This window comes from Bos mutus, chromosome 11, assembly GCF_027580195.1.
Source record: "Bos mutus isolate GX-2022 chromosome 11, NWIPB_WYAK_1.1, whole genome shotgun sequence".
Taxonomy (NCBI): Eukaryota; Metazoa; Chordata; class Mammalia; order Artiodactyla; family Bovidae; genus Bos; species Bos mutus.
The window spans coordinates 34260221-34285939 of NC_091627.1; the positions used below are offsets into that span (position 1 = coordinate 34260221).

At 46.8% G+C, this 25719-nt stretch overlaps 2 protein-coding genes across 2 annotated transcripts; one reads left to right on the forward strand and one right to left on the reverse strand.

Annotated features, from left to right (window-relative positions):
• Positions 1-693: 693 nt before the first annotated feature.
• On the reverse strand, positions 694-2569 carry PRR30 (proline rich 30). Its single transcript, XM_005895766.3, has 2 exons — positions 2533-2569; positions 694-2252 (listed from the first exon to the last, which is right to left on the reverse strand). Exon 2 carries the CDS (start codon positions 1888-1890, stop codon positions 694-696), a length of 1197 nt encoding a protein of 398 aa, XP_005895828.1. The 5' UTR covers positions 1891-2252; positions 2533-2569.
• A 15640-nt stretch (positions 2570-18209) lies between these two features.
• Positions 18210-25263, forward strand: TCF23 (transcription factor 23). The gene is made up of 3 exons (XM_005895724.3): positions 18210-18622; positions 19325-19567; positions 21431-25263. Exons 1-3 carry the CDS (start codon positions 18401-18403, stop codon positions 21608-21610), a joined length of 645 nt encoding a protein of 214 aa, XP_005895786.1. The 5' UTR covers positions 18210-18400; the 3' UTR covers positions 21611-25263.
• The last annotated feature ends 456 nt before the right edge of the window (positions 25264-25719 follow it).

Sequence of the window (25719 nt, forward strand, 5' to 3'; positions counted from 1 at the left end):
TAGCCCCCATCCTCCTGAGAGGGCCCTTGGGTTTTTGATCTCCATCCAATGTGGGGATTCCCTCTTTCTCTGCAGTGAACCCTAGGCCTGCCCTTCCCTTCAAGGAAACACCTTCTGCTGCTCCCCTGGCGACATCAGCATGAGTCTTTGTTAATCTGAAGTGTAACCAGAGGAAGGGGCCCAGTGGCTTCATCTCTGGGGATGCCATTAACTGTCCCATCAAATTGAGTTAAATGTTTGAAGGGCCTGGCAGAGCCTTCTGCACCTCTCAGTTGCTCAGGTCTTGTGGGTCCCTTGACCTCTTCAGATATACTGCATGCACTATCCTTGACCATTCTGTTAACTTTGACTCTCCTGCACCCCTTGTTGGGTTCTGGTCACCCTGCAGGTACAGCCACCCACAGTATCTGCTCAGCAAGATGCAAACACAAGTTTTGCAGGGTCAGGCTTTTTTTTTTTTTTTTTTTAATTGGTTACACAGAAGGCTGAGTGGGGCCTCAGATGCCCTTGGTCCTCTTCAGCCAGGAGAAAGCAGACTCCACAAGGGGCTCCCAGGGTTCAGGACTGGAGAACACACCTGACCTCCAGCCAGCCAGCCCTTCAGAGTGTCTCGGGGGCTCCCTGAGGTCTGGAGCCGAGCAGGGCTGGTGGGATTCAGAAGAGGTGCTCCAGGGGGCCTCCGTGGCTCTGGAACTAGAGTGGTGACTTTTGGGGAATGGGCCCTAGAGAGGCAGGTCTCTTTGGGGCAGAGGAAGGCCTGGGCTTCAAGTGGACCGTAGCCTGCTTTGGTGCCTGAGTTAGAGACTCTGAATGGCGTGTGGAGTTTAGTGACTGGCGGTCTACAGACCTGAAGCTCCCGTTCTGGGACAGGGTGCCTGCCCCTAGATCTGCCTTGGCTGGAGCTGCTGGGGCTTGAGCTACCTGGGCTTGACACCCACTGGCCTGAGCAGCCTTGGCCTGAGGCCCTGCTTCCTCCGGCCTTCTTTTTGGCAGCAGATGTAGAGCCTTGGCCTGGCCCTGAGGCAGGCGGAGGCCAAAGCCAATGCCCATGCGGAGTGGTCCAGATTCCTTGCCCTGGGCACAGGGCAGCAGCTGGGGGAAAGCAAGCAGCCTGGGTCCAGTCCTGTACCTGGGGATGGGGCAAGAGGGGGTGCGGAGCCGGAGACACACCAGGCATACAGGGTATTCCACGACCGGGGCCTTGTCGGTTTGGCCTAGCCACAGGCGCTGCAAAAGCAGTAGCTGCAAGTCGTGGGCGATACGACGGTGCCCCAGATGGAGCACCAGGGCTTGGGCCAGGGCTCCTGGGTCCTTGAACTCTGCAGGGTCCTTCCCGCTTGCCACGCATACCCCCTCCGCCCCAGGGGACCTGGTGTTCCTGTACTGATGCGAGTGCCATGCCTGGCTGTTAGAGTGGACCCCACGAGAAGGTGGGCTGGGGCTCGGGGACGTGAGAGTGGAGGTAGGTAGATCTTCGAGGTGGAAAGGTGACTGGCAAGGTGAGTGGGGGAAAGAGGAATTCTGTGGCTGAGAGGGCGAGGAGTGAGTGAGGGTAGCAGAGGGGTATAGCCGGCGGGAAGGTGAGGAAGAACAGGGAGGGGAGAGAGAGAGGCAATTCTGATGAAAGAAAGTGGGGGAATTTGAGAGAGAAGAAGAGTAGGGATGTAGGACAAAGTCCGAATTTGAATCAGAAGAGTAGAGATGGGACCCCGCAGAGTGGGACCGTGGGGGAGGAGAGCAAGATGGCTGGGTGGAGCGGAGTGATTGTTGGCGAGGCTGAGGTTGTAGGTTATAGAAAAGGGAGTCTTCAGTTTGTGAGGGGCCCTGAGGGGGCCGCCCAGGGGACGCTGTGTTCCGTAGCAGCACCTGGGCCTTGTTTGGAGGCAACATTGCCTTGAATCCGGAAGGGACTGGGGCCTCAAGACCAGAGACGAGAGACCTCGCAGACGCAAGACCAGTATCTCTGAAGCCTGAAGTGGCTGAGAAATCAAAACCTTCTGTGCACAGAATGTGGCTCCAGCCTGGTTGTTGGTGTGGCTCTTGGTGGCATACGAAGGAGCCACCCAGCCCTGGAGCAGCAGGTTCTCTGAGTGTTCAGGCAGGAGCTTGGCTCTAAATGTGGTCTCTCACTTCTTTGCAGCCGGCCATTGATGAGGGGTGGAGGGCACGGAGGATCTGAACTGCCTCTTGGGAGCTGAGGGGCAGCAACAGTTATCTGGGTGGGCCAGGGAGGAAGACACAGCCCATAGGATCTGTAGAGAAAGAAACAGAGCCCATGACACGGGGAGACTGGGTCCATTTCTGGCTCTGGTTTATGTACTGTGTATGGGCTGGTTCACCACGATCCTAAATCCATACCACCCCTGGGGTCAGAAGAGCTGGCAAAAAGCTCCAGAGAAGGTGAGAATGGAGGAGGAGAGGAGAGGCAAGGGAGGGTAGGGTGGAGAGGATGGAGTTAGAGGAGGGGAATTGGGAGATGGAGACTGAGATGGAACTAGGAATTGAGGGTGTTCTGGTCCTGGGAACTCTTACCAATAAAGGTTCCTCTGGGCTGTTTCTCAAGGCACTTCAGCAATGAGGGGACCTTGGAGAGAGGGAAATAGAGTCAACAAATGGTGGATATGCCCCTCTCTGCCCCCAGCGTCTGTTACCCTAAACTCACTCTGACTCAGATTTTGGTCTGAGTCTTGCCCTCAGTCCTTGTTCAGCCAGGAGGAGGTCTTCTATTACGGGTTTTCTTTCTCTTAAATCCAAATCACAGATTCTGCAAGCATCCTGGTTTTGTGGCACTCTGGTGGCCCTAATCCCTGTCTTCCCTAATGCTGATGTCCTCTGACTCAGCCTGGCCCCAACCCAGGTGGCTTTTCACACTCAGTAGCAGCAGTAGCAGTGGGGCCAGCTGGTGAAAGCCTCTGGGAGACAGAAACTGTGTCTAAGGGGCGGCGTTGCCGCCCCCCTTGGGAGCTGGGAGCCCCATTTCCTGGAGCAGTTCTCCCTGGCACCTAGTGCCTATGTCACAAAGGCCGGGTGCTGACATCATAGGCTCTTCTCATCAAGGCTCTGGGACCTTCTCTCAGAGATCATTCGAAGCCTGGCTCTTGGCGAAACTGAAGCAAGCACAATTCTTTGGGGCATTCAGTCTCTCCTTCTGGGCCTGGTCCCCACCTCTGCTCTCTGTGCTTGTACTTTACAGCTCCCAACACCTCCTCCAGCCAGGGTTCTCCCCAACTGTACAGCCTGTCTGGGCTGGGTGCTCCCTTCAACTTCTTGTTTTCCTTTGCTTTCTGACTGTGGTTCATGGTCCACACCTTTCCCCCCTTGGATATGCTTATATGTTTTTTTTTTTTTTTTAAATAAAATAAAATCAGTTGTATTTTATAATTTTTAGCTTTATCGCAGTATAATTCATAAATAAAATTATAATACATTTTAAGTGTATATAGTGATATTTGATATACCAGGAAAGGAATTTTCCCAACTGTTAATGAATACATCCTTTACTTCATATATTTCATCTATATTTGGTGGGGAGATGAGAACAGTTAAGTTCTACTCTCTTTGGATATGCTTATATGGGTTTTTGTTTGTTTATTCACTTTTTTTGTTGTTAAATTTTTAGGCCCTGCCACATGGCATGTGGGATCTCAGTTCCCCAACCAGAGATCAAACCCATGTCCTCTGCATTGGAAGCATGAAGTCTTAACCACTGGACTGCCAGGGACATCCTGCTTATATGCTTTTATATCTATTTTCTTAATGGCTTTACTGAGATATAATTCACACACCATACAATTCACTCATTTAAAGTGTGTGATTTACTGTTTTTTTGTTATACTCACAGGGTTGTGCAACTATCACCACAATATAATTTTAGACCATTTTTATATTCCCCCAAAGAAATTTCATACCCACAGTCACTCATTCCCCTTTCCCCCCAGTTCCTTAAATCTACTTTCTGTTTCTTTGGATTTGCATATTTTAGACATTTTATATGAGTGGAATCACACAATATGTGGCCTTTTGTGTCTGACTGCTTTCACTTGGCATTACGTTTTCAAGGTTCCTACATGTAGCGTGTATCATTACTTTATTCCTTTTCATCGCTAAATAATATTTTATTATATGGAAATACCACATTTTGTTTTCCCATTCAGTTTTGTTGGTTTTACTTTTTTTGTCAATTACGAGCAAGGCTGCTGTGGAAATTCTTGTACAAGTTTGTAAGGACACATGTTTTCATTGACCTTGAGTAGATACCAGTGATGGAGTTGCGGAACCACATGATAAGTCTATTATTAACATTTTGAGAAGCTGCCAAACTGTCTTCCAAATTAGTTGTACCATTTTCGAATCCCACCAGCAAGGTACAATGCTTCCAAGTTTTCCTATCCTCACCAACACATGCTGTTGTCTGTCTCTTTTGTTTTAGCAATCCTAGTGGGTACGAAGTCGGAGAAGACAACGGCAACGCACTCCAATACTCTTGCCTTGAAAATCCCATGGGCAGAGGAGCCTGGTAGGCTGCAGTCCATGGGGTCACTAAGAGCCAGACACGACTGAGCGACTTTCCTTTCACTTTTCACTTTCATGCATTGGAGAAGGAAATGGCAACCCACTCCAGTGTTCTTGCCTGGAGAATCCCAGGGATGGGGGAGCCTGGTGGGCTGCCGTCTCTGGGGTCGCACAGAGTTGGACACGACTGAAGCGACTTAGCAGCAGCAGCAGCAGAAGTGGGTGTAAAGTAGTATAATATTAGGACTTTGATTTACGTTTCACCACAGGACAGGAAAAGGTCAGTTTTCATTCCAATCCCAAAGAAAGGCAATGCCAAAGAATGCTCAAACTACCGCACAATTGCACTCATTTCACACGCTAGTAAAGTAATGCTCAAAATTCTCCAAGCTAGGCTTCAGCAATACATGAACCGTGAACTTCCAGATGTTCAAGCTGGTTTTAGAAAAGGCAGAGGAACCAGAGATCAAATTGCCAGCATCCACTGGATCATGGAAAAAGCAAGAGATTTCCAGAAAAACATCTATTTCTGCTTATTGACTATGTCAAAGCCTTTGACTGTGTAGATCACAAGAAACTGTGGAAAATTCTGAAAGAGATGGGAATACCAGACCACCTGACCTACCTCTTGAGAAACCTATATGCAGGTCAGGAGGCAACAGTTAGAACTGGACATGGAACAACAGACTGGTTCCAAATAGGAAAAGGAGTACGTCAAGGCTGTATATTGTCACCCTGCTTATTTAACTTCTATGCAGAGTACATCATGAGAAACGCTGGGCTGGAAGAAGCACAAGCTGGAATCAAGATTGCTAGGAGAAATATCAATAACCTCAGATATGCAGATGACACCACCCTTATGGCAGAAAGTGAAGAGGAAGTAAAAGCCTCTGGATGAAAGTGAAAGAGAAGAGTGAAAAAGTTGGCTTAAAGCTCAACATTCAGAAAATGAAGATCATGGCATCTGGTCCCATCACTTCATGGGAAATAGATGGGGAAACAGTGTCAGACTTTGTTTTTAGGGGCTCCAAAATCACTGCAGATGTTGATTGCAGCCATGAAATTAAAAGACGCTTACTCCTTGGAAGGAAAGTTATGACCAACCTAGATAGCATATTGCAAAGCAGAGACATTACTTTGCCAACAAAGGTCCGTCTAGTCAAGGCTATGGTTTTTCCAGTGGTCATGTATAGATGTGAGAGTTGGACTGTGAAGAAGGCTGAGAGCCGAAGAATTGATGCTTTTGAACTGTGGTGTTGGAGAAGATTCTTGAGAGTCCCTTGGACTGCAAGGAGATCCAACCAGTTCATTCTGAAGGAGATCAGCCCTGGGATTTCTTTGGAAGGAACGATGGTAAAGCTGCAACTCCAGTACTTTGGCCACCTCATGCAAAGAGTTGACTCACTGGAAAAGACTCTGATGCTGGGAGGGATTGGGGGAAAGAGGAGAAGGGGACGACAGAGGATGAGATGGCTGGATGGCATCACTGACTCGATGGATGTGAGTCTGAGTGAACTCCGGGAGTTGGTGATGGACAAGGAGGCCTGGCGTGCTGCAATTCATGGGGTCGCAAAGAGTCAGACATACCTGAGCGACTGAACTGAGCTGAACTGAATGACTAATGATGATGAGCATTTTTTATGTGCTTATTGGCTATTTGTTTATCTTCTTAGGAGAAATATCTATTCAAATCTTTGGCCCTTATTTTAATTAGGTTTTTTTGTGTTCGTATTGTTGAATTTTTAGTGTTCTTAAGGGAATGGATACCCATTCTAGTATTCTTTCCTGGAGAATTCCATGGTCAGAGGAGCCTGGTGGGCTACAGTCCAAGGGGTCACAAAGAGTCAGACGTGACTGAGCAACTAACACTTTATATATTTTGGATAAAGAAGTCTCTTATCTGGGTATACAAGTCTCTTATCAGATACATGATTTGCAAATATTTTCTTCTATTCTCTGGATAATCTTTTTAATTTCTTGATGGTCTCCTTTGATTCATGAAATCTTTTAAATTAGAGTCCAATTTATCTATTTTTTTCTTTCCTTGCTTCCTTTAGGTATCTTACCTAAGACATTGCCTAACCCAGGGTCATAAAAATTTATTGTTTTCTTCCAAGACGTTTATAGATTTACCTGTTAAATTTAGATCTATGATCCACTTTGAGTTAATTTTTGTATGTGTTTCAAGGTAGGGGCCCAACTTCATTCTTATGCCAAAGAATTGTCCCAACACTGTTGAAAAGTCTATTCTTTCTCCAGTGAATTGTCTTAGTATCCTTGTCAAAAATCTGTTGACCATTGTTCCAGTTTCCTATTGTTCCTGTAACAAGTTACCTCATACTTAGCTTCTTCAAACAACAGAAATATATTACCTCATAGTCTTACAGATTAGAAGTCCAATGTGAGTCTAACTGGGCTAAAGTCAAGATGTTGGCAGGGCTGTATTCCTTTCTGGAGGCTCTCAGGGGAGCCCATTTTCTTGTTTCTTCTTCCAGCTTCTAGAGGTTGCCCAAATTCCCTCTCCTCTTCAAAGCCAGCACTGTCGTATCTCCATGACCATTCTTTATTTTTATATATATATATATATATATATATATTTATGTATTTATTTTTGGCTGTGCTGGGTCTTTGTGGCTGCAAGGGCTTTTCTCCAGTTGCAGTGAGCAGGGGCTACTTTCTAGTTGTATGGGCTTCTCATTGCAGTGGCTTCTTTTGGGGAGCACAGGTTCTAGGGAGTGGGGGTTTCAGTAGCTGCGGCATGTGGGCTCAGTAGTTGTGGCTTCCTGGGCTCTGGAGCACAAGCTCAATAGTTGTGGCGCAGAGGCTTAGTTGCTCCATGGCATGTGGGATCTTCCTGGACCAGGGATGGAACCTGTGTCTCCTGCGTTGGTTGGCAGATTCTTTGCTACTGAGCCACCAGGGAAGCCCTCCATGACCCTTCTTCTGACTCTGAACTCCTCCGCCTCTCTTTTCAATTTATAAATACCTGTGTGATTCCATTGGGCCCAGCTGGATAATCCAGGATAATCTATTTTAAAATCAGCAGATTAGCAATCTTAATTTCCCCTTCCCAGGTAGCCTAGCATTTGCACTGGTTACAGGGATTAAAAAACGGACCTTTGGGGAAGGCATTACCCTGCCTGCCCAAATCTTGACTAGTTGCCTTGCTAGAATCTGCAGAACGACATTGAATAGAATTGATGAGAGCAGATATCCTTTTCTTCTCCCTGATCTTATGGAGAGCCCTCTTTTTTATTCTTGGTCAGTCTAGATAAAGTTTTGCTGATTTTGTTGTTCTTTTTAAAGAACCAGTTTTTTTTTTCATTTTCTCCATTATTTTTCTGTCTATTTCATTTGCTTTTGTTCTGATCCTTATTATGTCTTTTCTTCTACTTGCTTTGAGCTTAGTTTGTTCTTCCCTTTCTGGTTTCCTAAAATGTGATTAGATCATTAGTTTGAGATTTTTCTTCTTTTTAAAATGTAGACATTTACAGCTATAAATTCTCCCTTTTCCCCACTGCTTTAGCTGCATCCCATAAGTTTTAGTGTGTTGTTTTTTCTTTTTCATTAATCTCAAAATAATTTATACTTTTGCTTGCAATTTCTTCTTTGACTTACTGATTATTTAGAAGTATGTTATTTAATTTCTACATATTTGTGAATTTGCTAGATTTATTCTATTATTGATTTATATTCCATTGTGGTTGGAGAACATACTTTGTAGGATTTTATTTATTTATTTATTTTAAATGAAACAAAGATGAATATTTTTAATGATAAAAGGTATAATTCACAAAGAAGATAGACATCATAAACCATTAGACACCTAACAATAAAGAAACAAAGATACATAAAGCAAAAAATCAGAAGAAATATAAGGAAAAAACATGTAATCATGCATAGATATATTAATATTTCTCTGAGAATATTTTATAAAGTGGAGAAAAAATAAGAATAGCATCTTGAATGATGTCATTAATAATTTAAGTAGATTTATATTTAATTAATATATATTCATCTTATATCCTACACAAATCTATTTAAAATTTTGTATCTCATGCATTGTTATTAGATGTCCATAGGACATTTAGAAAAGCTGGCCAAAAGATAAACATTACAAAATTTCAAAAAGTAGAATTCTTTTTTGTGTATGTGATTCAGTTATACATATACACATATATTATTTTTGAAATTATTTTCCATTATAGATTATTACAAGTTCCCTGTGCTATACAGTAAACCTTTGTTGCTTTTTGCATATCTATTTTTGGATTTTTTTTTTTAGTTTTAAATCCACTATTATCACTCAAGTTCCATGTTATTATTATCTAGTAGTAATTAAATTAATGTGATCATCTGTAACCTAACAAAACCTCTGAATGAAGTTTTTCTCTTCTTTTTTTTTCTCCTGTGCAATTCCAAGCAAATGTGTAGTGTGCAGTATTGATTTCTAGTCTCTTTAAACTCCTTCAAGTCTGTGCTATTAAACTGAGACAACTGTATCAAGATAGAGTCTATCATAGCATTCCCTGAAGCACAGAATGAAGAGGCGATTGAGCAAACAGGACACGGGAAGGCACCAGTTGAACCAAGACAACTCCGTGTGATAAAATGTGAGAAAAAACAAGATACTCCCATGAATGTATTACTTAAGTGACAACTCCACAAGTAATTCCTTCTGGAACTGGGTAGACAGTTTCCACAAAAAGCTCAAAAAATGTAGGTATACTGATATTCAGGAACACTCCCAGGAGAATACAGGTGTCCATAGCACCGAAGAATTGATGCTTTTGAACTGTGGTGTTGGAGAAGACTCTTGAGAGTCCCTTGGACTGCAAGGAGATCCAACCAGTCCATTTTGAAGGAGATCAGTCCTGGGATTTCTTTGGAAGGACTGATGCTAAAGCTGAAACTCCAGCACTTTGGCTACCTCATGCAAAGAGTTGACTCATTGGAAAAGACTCTGATGCTGGGAGGGATTGGGGGCAGGAGGAGAAGGGGACTACAGAGGATGAGATGGCTGGATGGCATCACTGACTCAATGGACGTGAGTCTGAGTGAACTCCGGGAGTTGATGATGGCCAGGGAGGCCTGGCGTGCTGCGATTCATGGGGTTGCAAAGAGTCGGACACGACTGAGCGACTGATCTGATCTGATCTGATTGTCACTGCTAGTGTCGGAGGGTCTCCTGAGGAGGTGGGGTCGGCAGTGGCTTTCTGTGGGGACCGGGGCACTGGCAGCAGCCTACTTTGTCGGATTTTTATCTTTTTAAATCTACCGAGGCTAGTTTTATGCCCTAACATATGTTCTGTTCTGGAGAATGTTCCATGAACACTTTGGAATACTGTTTATCTGTTGTTGTTGAGTGTTCTTTGATGCCTGTTAAGTTTTTTTTTTATTGCCTGTTAGGTTTATTTAGTTTATTGTGTTGCTCGAGTCTTCTATATCCTTATTGATTTTTCTGCCTAATTGTTGAATGCTGCTGTTTACTCACTGAGTTGTGTCTGACACTTTTGTGACCCCATGGACTATAGCCTGCCAGGGTCCTCTGTCCATGGGATTTCCCAGGTAAGAATACTGGAATGGGTTGCCATTTCCTTCTCCAGGAGATCTTCCTGACTCAGGTATCGAACTTGCATCTCCTGCTTGGCAGGTGGATTCTTTACCACTGAGCCACCTGGGAAGCTCAATTGTTGAATACTATAAATTTAAGATAGATTGATAGACCAGGCATGAGCTTTTCCATGAATTTGCCCATGAAAGGAGGGACTGCAGGCTTCAGTGAGGTTCTAAGGACTCTCGCTCTCAGAAGCAAGCCTTCTTTAGAGAGTTGCCTTCTAGAAGTGGCATATATATTGTGTCATCAAGGAGGGCAGTTATATCTGAACTCTCACTTTCCAGGATAAGAAATGAGCTCTTGACCCTGCCAACTGAAACACACAGCCTGAGGTAAGTGCCAGAATGCCAATTTATAAATTTACCCTAAAAAAATAGCTCACATGGGCAGGAAATAATTCACATATTCTCCCTTTATAGTCTATTTGGGAAGTCAAAAAGTAATCAGAATCCACATAATTAATTTACCATGAGAAATCATAGTTGCAGGGATTGACATACTGCTTTCAACATCACCGATTCTCTCAAATCATGCAGACAGAACTGCCTGGTGGTCAGGAAGAGGCTTGATGCATGGTCTCAGAACCAGGAAAGTTGGGCAAACTAATTAATTGATTGCCTGATAACACCAAGCTAAGAGGTTAGTTTCATTTATCTCAACAGAAATACTTAAAGTCTGCTGAGCAAAGCATTATCTTTTCTGGCCAGTGCTGGCATGAGTATTATCAGATTTGTCTCTATGATTCTTCTTTTCTTGCTCTTCCAAAGCTGATCGATATATTCTCTCAAACTAGCGGCTGTGGAGACTTGGCAAGTGGGAACTATAATTTGCACTCCTGTGTTCTGACCCTCTGTGAGTTGCTCTTGTAATTCAGCAACGTGATTTGCCTTATCCTCGAGTGCTTGTTTGTATCTAAATATAGTCTTTCAGTTCAGTTCAGTTCAGTCTCTCAGTTGTGTCCGACTCTTTGCGACCCCATGAATCGCAGCACGCCAAGCCTCCCTGTCCATCACCAACTCAGACTCACGTCCATCGAGTCAGTGATGCCATCCAGCCATTTCATCCTCTGTCGTCCCCTTCTCCTCCTGCCCCCAATCCCTCCCAGCAGCAGAGTCTTTTCCAATGAGTCAACTCTTTGCATGAGGTGGCCAAAGTGCTGGAGTTTCAGCTTTACCATCATTCCTTCCAAAGAAATCCCAGGGCTGATCTCCTTCAGAATGGACTGGTTGGATCTCCTTGCAGTCCAAGGGACTCTCAAGGGTCTTCTCCAACACCACAGTTCAAAAACATCAATTCTTTGGTGCTCAGCTTTCTTCACAGTCAAACTCTCACATCCATACATGACCACTGGAAAAACCATAGCCTTGACTAGACGGACCTTTGTTGGCAAAGTAATGTCTCTGCTTTGCAATATGCTGTCTAGGTTGGTCATAACTTTCCTTCCAAAGAGTAAGCTTCTAGAGTTCGAAAAAAATATATAGTCTTTAGTTACTTACATAAAATTTCCCACATTACTCTTTTTGTGTATGCTCATTTTAGTTATTTACATTAAAAATTTTTTTTACAATGTTATGTTGGTTTTTTGCCACACAACAATGCAAATCAGCCATAATTATACATTCATCCCTTCCATCCTAGCCTCCCTCCCCTCCCCTCATCCCATCCCCCCAGGTCATCACAGAGCACCAGACTGGGTTCCCTGTGCTACATAGCACATTGCTCTTATTTCCTACTTTGTAAATGAGTTTTCTAGCCTAGGAATTATAATTATCCTCTTATACATTGATTTCAACAAGACTTTGACAGTACTGTGGTGGAAATACCTGAACCAGCCAGCTGAACCAAAGGCTTGTTTGCCTTTTAGCTCTTCTTGTTCTTTGAAGTAAACAATGCACAGATAAATTCCATTATTAAAAAATCCAAACAATGCATACATATACAGAGTAAAATTTATAAGTTGGCCTTGATACCCTATTTTTACTCTCTCCAGGAATGTCCAGTGTTTGTCCTCTATTTTTTGATATATCTAATATTTGAGTTTACCAATTATAATTCAGTGTCTCTGCTTATGTATCTCTAATCTATCATTTTCTAAAAGAGATGTGTTAAGTTTGGTTCAGTTCAGTTCAGTTGCTCAGTTGTGTCCAACTCTTTGTGACCCCATGGACTGCAGCACACCAGGCCTCCCTGTCCATCACCAACTCCTGGAGCTTGCTCAAACTCATGTCCATTGAGTCGGTGATGCCATCCAACCATCTCAACCTCTGTCATCCCCTTCTCCTCCTGCCCTCAATCTTCCCCAGCATCAGGATCTTTTCCAGTGAGTCTGTTCTTCACATCAGGTGGCCAAAGTATTGGAGCTTCAGCTTCAGCAACAGTCCTTCAAGTGAATATTCAGGACGGATTTCCTTTAGGATTGACTGGTTGGATCTCCTTGCAGTCCAAGGGACTCTCAAGAGTCTTCTTCAACACCACAGTTCAAAAGCATCAGTTCTTCAGTGCTCAGCCTTCTTTATGGTCCAATTCTCACATCCATACATGACTACTGGAAAAAACCATAGCTTTGACTAGATGGACCTTTGTTGGCAAAGTAATGTCTCTGCTTTTTAATATGCTGTCTAGGTTGGTCATAGCTTTTCTTTCAAGGAGCAGTGTCTTTTAATTTCATGGCTGCAGTCACCATCTGCAGTGATTTTGGAGCCCAAGAAAAGAAAGTCTATCATGGTTTCCTTGTTTCCCTATCTATTTGCCATGAAGTGATGGGACCAGATGCCATGATCTTCTTTTTTTGAATGTTGAACTGTAAACCAGCTTTTTCACTCTCCTCTTTCACTTTTATCAAGAAACTCTAGTTTCTCTTCGCTTTCTGCCATAAGGGTGGTGTTATCTGCATATCTGAGGTTATTGATATTTCTCCCGGCAATCTTCATTCTAGCTTGTGCTTCATCCAGCCCAGATTTCTCATGAGATGTATTAAAATCAACCATAACTGTTGATTTATATATTTCTCCTTGCATTTCTGTCAGTTGTTGCTTTATGTCTTTTTGAGGCTGTGTTATTAGGTGCGAAGCTATGTTTACAATAATTAAGTCTTGTTCTTTTGTTCCTCTTATCATTTAGCAAATCACAGTGAACTTTAAAGACAAACCAACCCAGCTTTCTTCTCCTGAAGTTGGAAAATGACCACTAAGGCAAAATGGAAGACATGAGACAGAAGAAAATAAAAATAAGGCTAAAAATTAGTGAAATGGAGACTTTAAAAGAATAAGGATTCACATTCATTAAGATGGCAATTATAAAACAAAACAAGACAGAAAATAAGTGTTGCAGAGGATGTGGAGAAATCAGAACTCTTGTGCACTGCTGGTGGTAATGTAAAATGATGCAGCTACTATAAAAAACAGTATGGTTGTTCCACAAAATATTAAAAATAAAATTATCATATGATCCAGCAAGTTCACTTCTGGGTAAATACCCCCAAAATCAAAAGCAGGATCTCAAAAAGATACTTGTACACTAATGTTCTTAGTAGCATTGTTCACAATAGCCCAAAGGTGTAAATAACCCAATGTCCATTGACACATAAATGGATAAACAAAATGTGATAAATGCATACAATGGAATATTGTTTCACAAAAGGACAAATATTGCATGATTCTACTCATATGAGGGACTCAGAGTAGCCAGATTCTCAGACACAGAAAGTTCAGAGGTGTTAGGAGTAGGGAAAATGGAGAATTATTGTTTAATAAGTATGGAATTTCAGTTTTGCAATATGCAAAATGCTCTGGGGATGGATGGCAGTGATGTTTGCACAAGAAAGGGAATATACTTATTGCCACTGAACTGTATACTTAAAAATAGTTAAGGTGGTACATTTTATAATAATTTTTAAAGATACAGAATATTAAAAAACAAAACAAAGGCTGATCTTTGAGCAGGTTGATAATCTAGGCATATTTCCAGCAACACTGATCAAGAACACAAAAAGAGTTGTGTGTGGGAATTCCCTGGAGTCCAGTGGTTAGGAATCCACACTTCCACTGCAGGGGCGTGGGTTCAATACCTGGTTGGGGGATCTAAGATCCCTAATGCTGAGTGGCACCAAGAGAAAAAAGAGTTGGGTGCAAATAAAATACAAAACAAAAATAAATGGGAATATATCTGGAGACATAAGATTGAAAAAGAATAAAAGTGCATTTTTCCTTTGGAGTGGAAGTAATCACACTTCCAGGTCATTTCTATAGCACTTGAGGCACTGAGAGAAATATAAGTGCCTGTTCCAGAAAGAGAGGGAGAAGGCTACTCTTCTTGTCCTTTCACACTGGTCCCCTGGCCATGCAGATAGATTCTGAGCTTACTGAGTACTTCTTTCTCAAAGGGACCTCAAATATGAATAGTATTCAAGAGGTCATTGTTCCAGGTGTAGATGACAACTCCTGGGAGGTGGAGCTCAAGTTCTTGGTTGAAAATGATCCTACTCCATCTATATCCACTTCCTCTCCACAGCTCTGTAGACAGAGCCAGTCCCAGTGTGGACTGTGAAGGGGCTTCATCCTCAGCCTGAAATAGTGGAGGCTGGTGGTGCTGTGCTGAAACAAAGCCCAGGAAGAGGAGAATCCGTCATCAGTACTAGAGGCCAAGATAGGAACCGTTAGGCCCGACTTCCATTAGTTAGACCAGTCCTGGGACCCTACCTGTTTCCTACTCAAGAAACAGATGTCCCGGACCAACTCAAAAGAGAATACTGACTTCCTTGGTGGTTCAGTGATGAAGAATCCACCTGCCAATACAGGAGACACAAGTTCAATCCCTGGTCCAGGAAGATTCCACGTGCCACGGAGCCAGTAAGCCCTGCGCCACAACTATTGAGCCTGTGCTCTGGAGCCTATGCTCCACCATAAGAGAAGCCAGCACAATGAGATGCTCATGCACAGCAGCTAGGGAGTAGCTCCCACTCATGGCAACAAGAGAAAAGCCAATGCAGCAATGAAGATCAAGCAAGGCAAGAATAAATAAGTAAATTAAATTACAAAATACTTTAAAAAAGAGAGAGAACGCATGGCAGAAGCTGTGCCTTTACCCATCGTCTGTGTTCTCCATGAAGCCCATTTGGACCAATGTGCCAGAACCTGCCCTGCCATATCCATGGCCTGGCTGTTAGGGACGAAGCCCAAGACTGGGACAAAGCTGTACTTGACAGGACTGTCCACACAGGTGCATGCAGGGAGTCCCGTACCAGCAGAGATAGCCAGGCATGGCATGAACCTGAGCTGTGCCCTGTAGATGAGTCTGCAGCCTGATAGGAAACTTGTGCAAGACACTGGAGCAATAGAAACGTCCCCTGGACTTTTGACCTGGGAAACACCACCCCTGTACATGAGGCTTACCCTGTCTAGGTTCACCTCCTGGGGCTTTGTGGACACTGTTTTTCATTGTTTAAGTTTTCCTTTTCTTTCTAACATCTCTGCTGAGGATGCAAATCTGAGAAGTGAAAGTCTTGAGGTGAGTTGAAAGTCTTGAGTCCTAAAGTGAAAGTCTGAGAAGTCCCAGGTTAAGCTGGCCATGACTTAGCAGTCCTGAGGACTGAGCATATGGGTAGAAGAGCTCCTTGAGAGTGTAGGAATGCACTTGGGCACAAGGAGATCTCTTTCCGTGTGGCTGCAGGTGTAGTTTTAATTTTTTTTCTTCCTTCCTATCTGTGTCCTGACTCAGAAAAGCTGGAGCCAGAGCTCCTTCCTTCCCTGATAGGTAAGTTCCTCCAGAAGGAGAGAGATCATACCATTTACCATCTGCCAAGGGCTTTCATGAGTTCCCTTAGAAGTCTGGCTTTGGCATTGACCTGATTACATTTCAGATGGGCTCTGGATGGAAGCTTTTGGGAGAGGCCTGCCTTAGCCACACCCGAATGCCTTCTGAGAAAGACAATATTGAACTGAAAGTCTGAAAATACTTCCTACTCATTCTATGGGCCACTCCTCATCTCAAGGATGGTTAGATTTGGAATGCCCAATTTATCTGTTTATGGTGGTGGAGTTCTCTGTAGGGAGCTTTTCAAAACTGAGGGCTGAGGGTCTTGGGATGAGCGTCCCACTGATTCTTAGTTCATCACTTGAAGGTTGGCATCTGATAACTTTGGAGAAACTACACGTATAACACAAGATGGTTCTGTTATGTCTGAAAAGTATGCAGTTACTGCTTTTTCCATCCAAATGCCATTCTTCTGTCCTGAGGGCACAGTGAACAGGTATTTCAAGATTGGTATGACCTTTGACCCCAAAGAGGATTGCCACAATAGTTTCTGATGATCCTTAGTTTCAATAGCAGAGAGGTTCTTATATAAGGCAGGGTTCTTATGCCCATGAGAACGTGTATATTTCTCAGGTAAAGCACAGAAATGTTTCATATCAGTCTCATCTTGCAAGCCCTGAACAGGATGGTCACCCTGTTGGAGTTGTTGAAACTTTAGGCTTTAGGTTTTTCCCATTTTCTGAGCCAGATGTTGCTCTTAGACAGTCAAACTGCCTAGTTGGGATCTTATTGTACATAGTGATCTACAGCTAGGTTTTGACACTTCACTGTGTATTGTGGAGAGATTTTTCAGGTCACTATACACATGGCACCCCACTCCAGTACTCTTGCCTGGAAAATCCCATGGACCGAGGAGCCTGGTGGGCTGCAGTCCATGGGGTTGATAAGAGTCGGACATGACTGAGCGGCTTCACTTTCACTTTTCACTTTCATGCGTTGGAGAAGCAAATGGCGACCCACTCCAGCGTTCTTGCCTGGAGAATCCCAGGGATGGGGGAGCCTGGTGGGCTGCCGTCTATGGGGTCGCACAGAGTCGGACACGACTGAAGCAACTTAGCAGCAGCAGCAGCATACACATGTTTGCTTCTTATTACTGCATATCATTCCACAGTATGAATATACCTAAATCAATGTCATCACCTCTTTACTGATGCACATTCAAGTCAGTACTACTTCGCCTCTGTTTTCCTTTCTCTGGTTGGCTGAATGTCAGTCCTTTGTTTCTCTGTCCTCTCTATACTTTCCCTCTACTTATTCTGTCTCTGTTGGCATTTAAGACTGGGGGATAAGGGACTTGCAGTGATTCTGCTGCAGGGAGGGGTGGTAACTCAAGGTCAGGGGTGACCCTGGCTGGCTGGCTGTTCCTTTAGCTTGTCCCCTCCTAACCAGCTGTATGAAGGATTTGAGGCAGCTCAGCAAACAACCTGGTCCTTGCCTTCAAAGACCTCAAGTCTTACAGGGAAACAGACATGTGAGTGATCCACCCAAGGCAGAGCAGCAGAGGGTGAGGGGCAGCATTCCAAGTCCCACTTGACTTCCTGGGCTTTCATCACCTCCATCACTTGCTCAGTGTTTGACATTGCACAAGTTATTTCACTTCTGAATACCTCAGTGTTCCCTTCTTAAAGTGATGTTGTAAGAGTCTTTTTTTCTTAAAAGGTTGATCTTGATCTAAGAAATAAGATAATACGTGTGAAGGACTTACCACAGTGCTTGGCCTGCACTGATCTAGAACAGTGAACCCTTAGGAAGCTAACAGGGTGTGGCTGTGCATAGAATGGGGTACCAATCAAACAGGGAGACGTGGGCTTTGGGTTCAGTGGGGTTGAAATCCTTTGGGCAACACCCAAAGGATGGGTAGCTTTTCCCCTGGCAGAGCTGGAGGGGGGTATTCCAGGGGACAAAGAGGTAAGAGTTACAGTACTGAGTTGGAAAGAGGAGGCAAGCTTGGGGTAGGGGGCGGAGGACCTGTGGCCAGAAGGTCATGCTCACAGGCAAAGGCGAGGGAAAGTCCTTTAAGGGATGTACACAACCAGGCTTCTGGCACTGGGAAGGGAGTTCAGGGCCCTTGCATGGACTTGAGCCCCAAAGCTGAAGCTGCAGGTCTATCCCAGGACCACCGGTGGCGTCAGGCAGGGCTCGGGAAGGGTGCTCCTTTCCCACTGTCCTCCTGTCTTGTTCGGCAGGGGCCTCCTCCCAGGGCTTGGCCACTCCCCGCGCCCAGCACCCCCACCCCTCAGCCGGTTGGGAGGCAGTCAGGAGGCTTTTTGCGGGGGCTGTGCCGGGTGGGCGGTTTTCCCAGAGCAAGGAACCGAGCAGGACTGAGTTGGCGCCAGCTCCCTCAGATATAGACGTTGCTGGCTGGATGACCAGCCTGCCCAGCTAGCGAGAGCCCAAGGGCTCCCTTGAGCACTGTATCCCGGAGCTGGAGGCTGCACCACCACACCTCAGGGGTGTGGCATGTCACAGAGGGAGGCCAGAGGGGCACGGGCCATGCCAGGACTGGGGCAGAGCCCGGCCAAGGCCACACCGAGGTTGTTAGCAGGCACTGAGAGGAAGAGGAGCCGCCTGAGCAGGAGAGGGCAGGACCTGTGGGAAGAGTCCAGCTGGAGCAACCAAAGATGGAGCCGAACAGCCCCGAACCCTCGAGGAGCCAGGGCCAGGAGCCTGGCTCGGGGTCGGGTAAGAAAGTCGGGGCCTGAAGAGGGAGCTGGGGAGGCAGGCATGGGAGGTGCTGCAATGTCATCTCTGATGGCAGAGTCTCATTCATGGTTAATATCCTGCCCAAGAGAGGGGCCACTGGTCAACTTCTGCTCCAGGGCTCCATGCTTGGGTAGTTGGGACAAGTCAGAACAGCCTTCACCACAGTGCGGCTCAGAGAGCTGGCCCAGCTGACTTCTCTTGAGGAAACTGAGACCCAGAAGAGTGAGGTGCTTCCCAAGGTCCCAGAGCAGCCATCAGCAGCAGGGCCAGCGGGCTTTGCTGTCCTTTCCTCTTAACCACAGCCGTGTCCTCATCTCAGGACCTGGCTGGGCCGAGGGTCAGCCCTACAGAGCAGGGCAGGGCTGTGTGCTTGCTGTGGACCCAGGGCATCCTGATAAGCAGGATTCAGAGTTAGGTGTCAATGGAGCAAGAGCCAAGGGAGGCCCAGTGGAGAATGGGAGAGGCCAGGACTCACAGTTCTGAGCCCAGGTAAGGTCTTCTCTCCATTTCCTCCACTGTAAAGTGGGGCTGGGTAGAGAACAGACAAAGAGGGGACGAGGCCCTTGAGTCTCTGCCTATTGGCTTGCTACTACTCTGGCAGGAGACCTTGCCCCAGGATACACTTAGCACCCGGGGCGATGGGGGTCCGGTCAGACCCACTCACGGGGGTCCTCTGTGCAGAGCGAGGCCAGTCCTGAGAACGCTGCGCGGGAGCGGAGCCGGGTGAGGACGCTGCGCCAGGCCTTCCTGGCCCTGCAGGCCACCCTGCCGGCCGTGCCACCTGACACCAAGTTGTCCAAGTTGGACGTGCTGGTGCTGGCCACCAGCTACATAGCCCACCTCACCCGCACGCTTGGACAAGAGATGCCCGGCCCCTCCTGGCCGCCTTTCCTGCGTGGACTCCGCTATTTGCACCCTCTCAAGGTAGGTCGCAGGCCCGGGGCCTTGGGGAAGGGGGTTTGGGATGGGGAACCCTGGACTCAGCCCCCATCCCTTGGGCAGAGCTGACATTGGGACCAGCTGCTTCCTGCTCTCTCAGAGGGAAAGAAGCTGAGGCAGGCTGTTGGGACTGGGCTGACCCTGTGTTTCTCATGGGATGCAGTGGGGATGATGATTAGAAATGACTTCATGAGAATGTGGTTCCTCCAAGGGGAGGGAAATTCTTAAGAGGCCCCAAGACTCTGGGGCACTTAGTGGTCGAGGAGCGAAGTGGGCAGTTTCCAGGGCTGGGGTCTGGGGAAGAAAACCACACTTTAGGGAGATTCCTAGATTCCAGGGCCTTCATGCCACCATACAGGGCCTTGGTGGCCTCTGGACTTCTGTCTCAGGAGGGGTTGGCCTAAGAAAACATCACTTTGGAAGCCACCCAGCTGGGCAGGGGACCAGCAGGGGCTGGGAAATCAGGGAGGAGGGCATACTGCATCCAGAACTTACCAGGCTGCCACCTACCTTTCCCGAACTTCTATTTTATTATACGTAAAAAGGAAGATAATGTGAGTCTGACTTCGCTTCCAGGGAATGAAATGAGATCATGAAGGAAAAGTATGATTAATAATAATCATCATTGCAATAACAGTTAACATTGTGTTAACATTATGTTAAGTTATTCCAGGAGCTGGACTAAGGGCTTTAGAGCATTTTCATCTTTTAATCCACACAGGAACCATATGAAGGTTTGTTTGTTTGTTTTTAATTGAGAATTACTTTACAGACAAGGAAAACAAAGCTTAGGGAGGTTAAGTATCTGAATGCTGTTTAAACCCTAGAGTGTCTGACTTTAGACCCTGGGCTCATAGCCACTAGGCAGGCTGCGGGGGTGGAGGTGGGGTGGGGGGTGCAGAGTAAGTTGCCAGTTGCAGAGTGTAACTGTGATAAAGGGTCATCTTTGCTCTCTGAGGATAGCAACTTTATTTTTATGGAGGATACTTGTCACCATCTCTCTCCCTTAAACATCATTAGTTCTGAAATGTCTTGAGACTTAAGATATTTTTTTTTTTTGATGTAAATACAGCTAAAATGCAAGAATTTGAAACAAAAAGGGGTCACTCTGAAATGCCAGTGGTGGCACCTGGTGCAGAGTCCCTGGGTGGCACTGTCATTCCTTAGCTGAGGGGAGGCCATTGCATGAAGTCAGTGATGGATACATATGTTGAAAAATGAATACACGAGAGCCCGGCTAGGGCTCGAACCCTGGCAGCTTGGTGGGGTGGGGTAGCTACCCAGGAGCAGGGGCCCTCAACCACTGGGTTAGAGGGCTGTCAAGAGGAGGGCAGATCTTAGGGCAGAGTCAACCTGGCATTTTCTGGGACTGCCCACGTGCCTGCTGCAAGGACTGACAGGCCTGAGAGGCCTGCTGCTTTTAGAGAGAGTGGGCAGCACTGATGTGTGCGGCCACAGGCACTTGGGCGGGCGCGGGGCGAGAGAAGGAGCCAGGACTGTTCAGTGTCAGGAGGAGCCTCTCCCTGCCCCACTCGGCCGCCCTCCCAACAACCCAGCCCTTGGCAGCTGCCCACCTCCCTCCCCACCACGGTGGGGGTGGTTTCCTCTTGTGGCCATTGCTCTCCTCAGACAGCTCCTCCTGTGCCTCTCAGCCAGGCTCAGGTGGTCAGGAGAAGGCATGAGGCCAGGAGTGGTGGTGAGCCCAGGACCACTGTCACAGTGCAGTTGTGGTGGTGGGAGGGGGTGGTCCCAGGGAGGGAGGCTAGGGAAGGCCTAGTTTTGGGTGCCAAGGGCTACAAGGGGCTTTGCTAGTGAGCTTGACTCTCGTGCCCTCCCTGTGTCTTGCAGAAGTGGCCAATGCGATCTCGTCTCTACGCTGGAGGCCTGGGGTGCTCTGGCCTTGACTCTACCACAGCCTCCAACTCGGGCCAAAGAACAAAGGAGGCAGAGGCTGGGCCCCAGGTCTCTGGAGAGCCAGATGCCCTTCTTTCCACCAGGCCACTGTCACCAGCACCCAGTGACAAGTGATCGTCACAGTCACCCCCTTCTCCTGGACTGCGACTCAAGCCTTGGGACCTGGATTCTCTGCCAGGACTCACCTGTCTTCATTCTGTCTCTCACCCATCGGATCTGATTCAGGCTCAGCTCTGGGTCCCAGCAGAGCAGTGGGCACCTCTGTGATGAGAGTACTCAGGAGGACCAGGAGCAGATAGAGCCTCAGCTTGCCACCCACGGGTGACACCCCAGGGGCTCCCTTGTGGCAGTTACAAGGAAAGGGTTTGATTGAGTTGGAAGTTGAATTCGTGCATTGTCCCTTGCTTTTCTCTCCTGAGGTTCCTCCCACAAAGCCTGGGAGATCGCAAGACAATGGCACAGAGGTAGCACCTGAGGCTGAGGTAGCCGCCGAGGCTGGCAAAGGCTGCAGGGGCTGATGGGAAGACCAGGGGCCAGACTGGCTTTTGGCAGCTGTGAGTGTAAACAGAGCTGGGCCGGGGTCATATAGACAGAGGGGACACTGAAGAAGGGAACGTGCTTTGCTATTTGCACTGCAAGATGCTCACCTGATGTCAGAGGCAGGGAGGAATTTAGGAGTCTTGTATCTGCATCACGGTCTCTCCAGCTGCCCCTCATCACTACTATTTCTCCCTCTCTGGGCCCTGCAGCCTTCCACTCTTTTCTTGATATGAGTTATATTTACAGGTTAAGCCAGAAAACTTACATTGCTCACATTCCAGGATGCAGAGAAATCTGTACGTGGTCCTAGCTGCCTGGTTTGAAATTTCATCCCAACACCTTAAAGCCTTATGTATGAAGACTCAATTACATCCTTGAAGGACCTTAGAAGGAGAATGTGTATCTTTTCCAGGGGATAATAATGACAATCTGCCATTGTATTAGACACCTAACCTCCAAGATAGGCCCAGGTTCACTAGGTTCCTTCCATGATTTTGGCTGAAGGCCTCACTGGCTCACGAGTTATTTCCACAGTCTGTCTTCGAATGAGCTCTCTCTGGCCAGCTCCTCCCCACAGGCACTGCCCTCCCAGGCTCTCTCCCTGTCCTGCCATGGGGTGCCAGAAATCAGATAGTGCTCTGATGGAATTTATCTCTGGCCCTGTAGAAGTTGTTTGAGGAAAGATCACAGAGTCTATACATACAGAAAGGAACTTTCCAGATTAGGTGTGGCTTCAGATCAGACACCTAAAGCCCAGACAGAGAAGGAACCACCTTTTTGTTAAACTTCAGTGCCTTGGAGTGGAAAGGCAGGGACCAGGCCAACTAGAGTCCCAAAAGGGATGGATAGCCTTAGACAGAAGCCGCTGTTGCCACCATGAGAGCAAATGAGATTCCGACTGGCTGGGAGCATCCAGGAGCCTGAGCCCTGGTGTGCGGAGTGGCTATTCCTCCACAGGGCTGGCTAGAACAGCGGGAGAAAGGGGGCTGAGGGAGTGACTCAGCAGACTGGGGCGGAAGCAGGAAAGGAGACACAGAACGTCCCAGCCGAGGCAGCGTGAGACGTGGGAGAGCAGCTGGACCGGGGCTGGGAGCCATGGGGAGAAGGCCTCGGCCAAGGCCAGGCTCGTAAATCTCCCGAGTCTCCGCTGAGGGGCCCGGAGAGCTTGTGCAGAGCCGCTTTGGGCAGCTGGACGGGGCCAGGCAGGGCAGAGACCAGGTGTGGGTGGGCACGAGCACAGCGTTCTTCACAAGACCATAAAAGTCCAGCTTGAATGTTCTATTTTTAAAGCCAAATAGCAGTATCTTCCTTGTTGAGTTTGAGCATGATCGGAAGAGGAACAGATGAATTTCTTCATGAGCTGGTAGCACACCATCTCTCTGGGAATGAAGCTGGGAAAGCTGGCTTTGAGGGTGTGTTGGGTCCCTGTCCCCCACCATCTGCCATAGCATAGGGCTTCTTCTGCTAACTCAGGGTTTGGAGCTTGCTGCATCCACCCAGTTCACATCCAGCCTTTGCCTTGTAATGTCACATCTTTTGTGGGCAGAAGGATCACATTACCCTGGTAGAAAAGACAAGGAGGGCCAGAGAGGGATGCAGCTGGTGGGAGCTGGGGAGGGCAAGTGCCATCATGACGAGTTGCTAAGTCTGTCTCGGGATCCTTCCAGGCAAAGCTGCTTTCCTTAGTGCTCTAGACAGGCCCTGTGGGCTCCAAAAGCCTTCTCCAGTCAGACAGCACCCAGCACAGCCCAGACCAGGAGGCAAAAGGGTACAAGAGGGCAGGCATTGCCAAGGAAAGGACCAGGGGATGAATGGGAATAACCAGAAGAGATGTCAGCTTGGAAACTTTGACCCATAAATGAACCAGAACCAAGAGTAGGCCCTTTTTCCTCTGTAGCAGAGAAAGAAAAATACCCTCTCACTAGGAGACCCTAGGGGAAAGGGTATGTGGGAAAGAAGCTCCAAAAGGAAACAGGAGCCCAGACGACAAAATGACACTCAGGTGTCCTGGATCAGGAGTGAGAAGGATGCTGGTCCACTGGGGGGTCTTTTACCTCCTGCCCCATCCCCAGGTGCCCACTCACCGTAGGGGTGGGGCATTGATGGCCAGGACGGCTTCCCTGGGGCCTGATGTGTGATATGCCTGTGCTTTCTGAGGGGCAACAAAGTTAGAGGGCAGTGGCTTAGATGAGCTTTGGGAAAAGCAGAGCTGGCCAAGGGATACCTAAATATTAAGGTGGAGACTGCGGATTTCACTGAACTGAGAACTAAGTGATTAGAAACAGAATCTAGTCTTGTCTGAGAAATTCCCTTTCTCTTCCTCTGGACGGAGCCGGGCAAGGATGAGTCAGATGGCCCTGATAGATAAGATGCATGTCCTCTCCCTTGTGTGGCCCAAGCCCTAAACCCAGGGCCCCTGCAACTTTGGTATTCGAGAGCAGAGGTTGGCAATCTATGGCTTGCAAACCAAATGCAGCCCCAGATTTTGTGCTAAGTCACTTCAGTCATGTCTGACTCTTTGTGACCCCATGGACTGTAGCCCGTCAGACTCCTCTGTCCATGGGATTATCCAGGCAAGAATACTGGAGTGGGTTGCCATGCCCTCCTTCAGGGGATCTTCCCAACCCAGGGATTGAACTTGAGTCTCCTGTGTCTCCTGCATTGGCAGGCACCATCTGGGAAGCCCAGATTTTGTAAATAAGTTATTGGAAAACAGATACACCTATTTATTTACATACGATCTATGGCTACTTTCCTGATACAATGGCAGGGTTGAATAGCTGCCACAGACAGAAAAGCCCAAAATATTTAGAGTTCCTGTGAAGGAACTCTAGCCCTCTATAGAAAAAATTTGGTCCTGATCACAGATATGTGAAGTGTTGGTCTAGGAACACTGGGGGTCCCTGAGACCCATTCCATGCTCTAAGTGGCCAAAATTATTTTCATAATACAAGATGGGATTTGCCTTTTTTCACTCCTAGTCTCTCATGAGTATATGGAATTTTCCAGAAGCCAAACAACATGGGATATTGCAACAGCAGATGGAGTGTAGAAGCAGATAGGAGAATCCAGCTCTCAATTACAATAGACATTAAAGATATTTGCAAAAATGTAAAACAATGCCCCTCTTCTCATTAAATATTTTCCAATACAGAACATAATTCTTTTTCATAAAAATGGTATGTATAGTCACATATAGTGGGTTAATTGATGTTATTTTTAAATAAATATTTAAGTCTATTTTAATTTCTAATATGATAAATATCAATAGAAATTACCCACAGCAAAAGCTTCTCAGAGTCCTACGTTTTAAAGAATGTAATGGGATCCTAAGACCAAAAATTCTTAGAATCTCTACTCTAGAATAGATTGGCAATGGTCAAGAAAAGCTCTCACTTCATCCTCCTGACCCTGTATGTGACAACTCTACCTTCTGCCTGGGGCAGACACAGTGATTCAGTCCTGGCCTTCAAGACAAGGGGCTTGAGGTAATGGGGGGCAGGGTGTGCCTGGCAGAATGTGGACAGAGGGTCCCGAGTCAAGATCACAGTGAGGTCTCCTGGAGGATGAAGGTGGGGCTGATCCCCGGCTGGGTCGGGCCTTCCTCAGGCACAGCCATGGCCTCCTTTTCTCTGCTGCCCTCAGCATCCCTCTGCTCATCTTCTCTGGAAAGATGGAGGAAA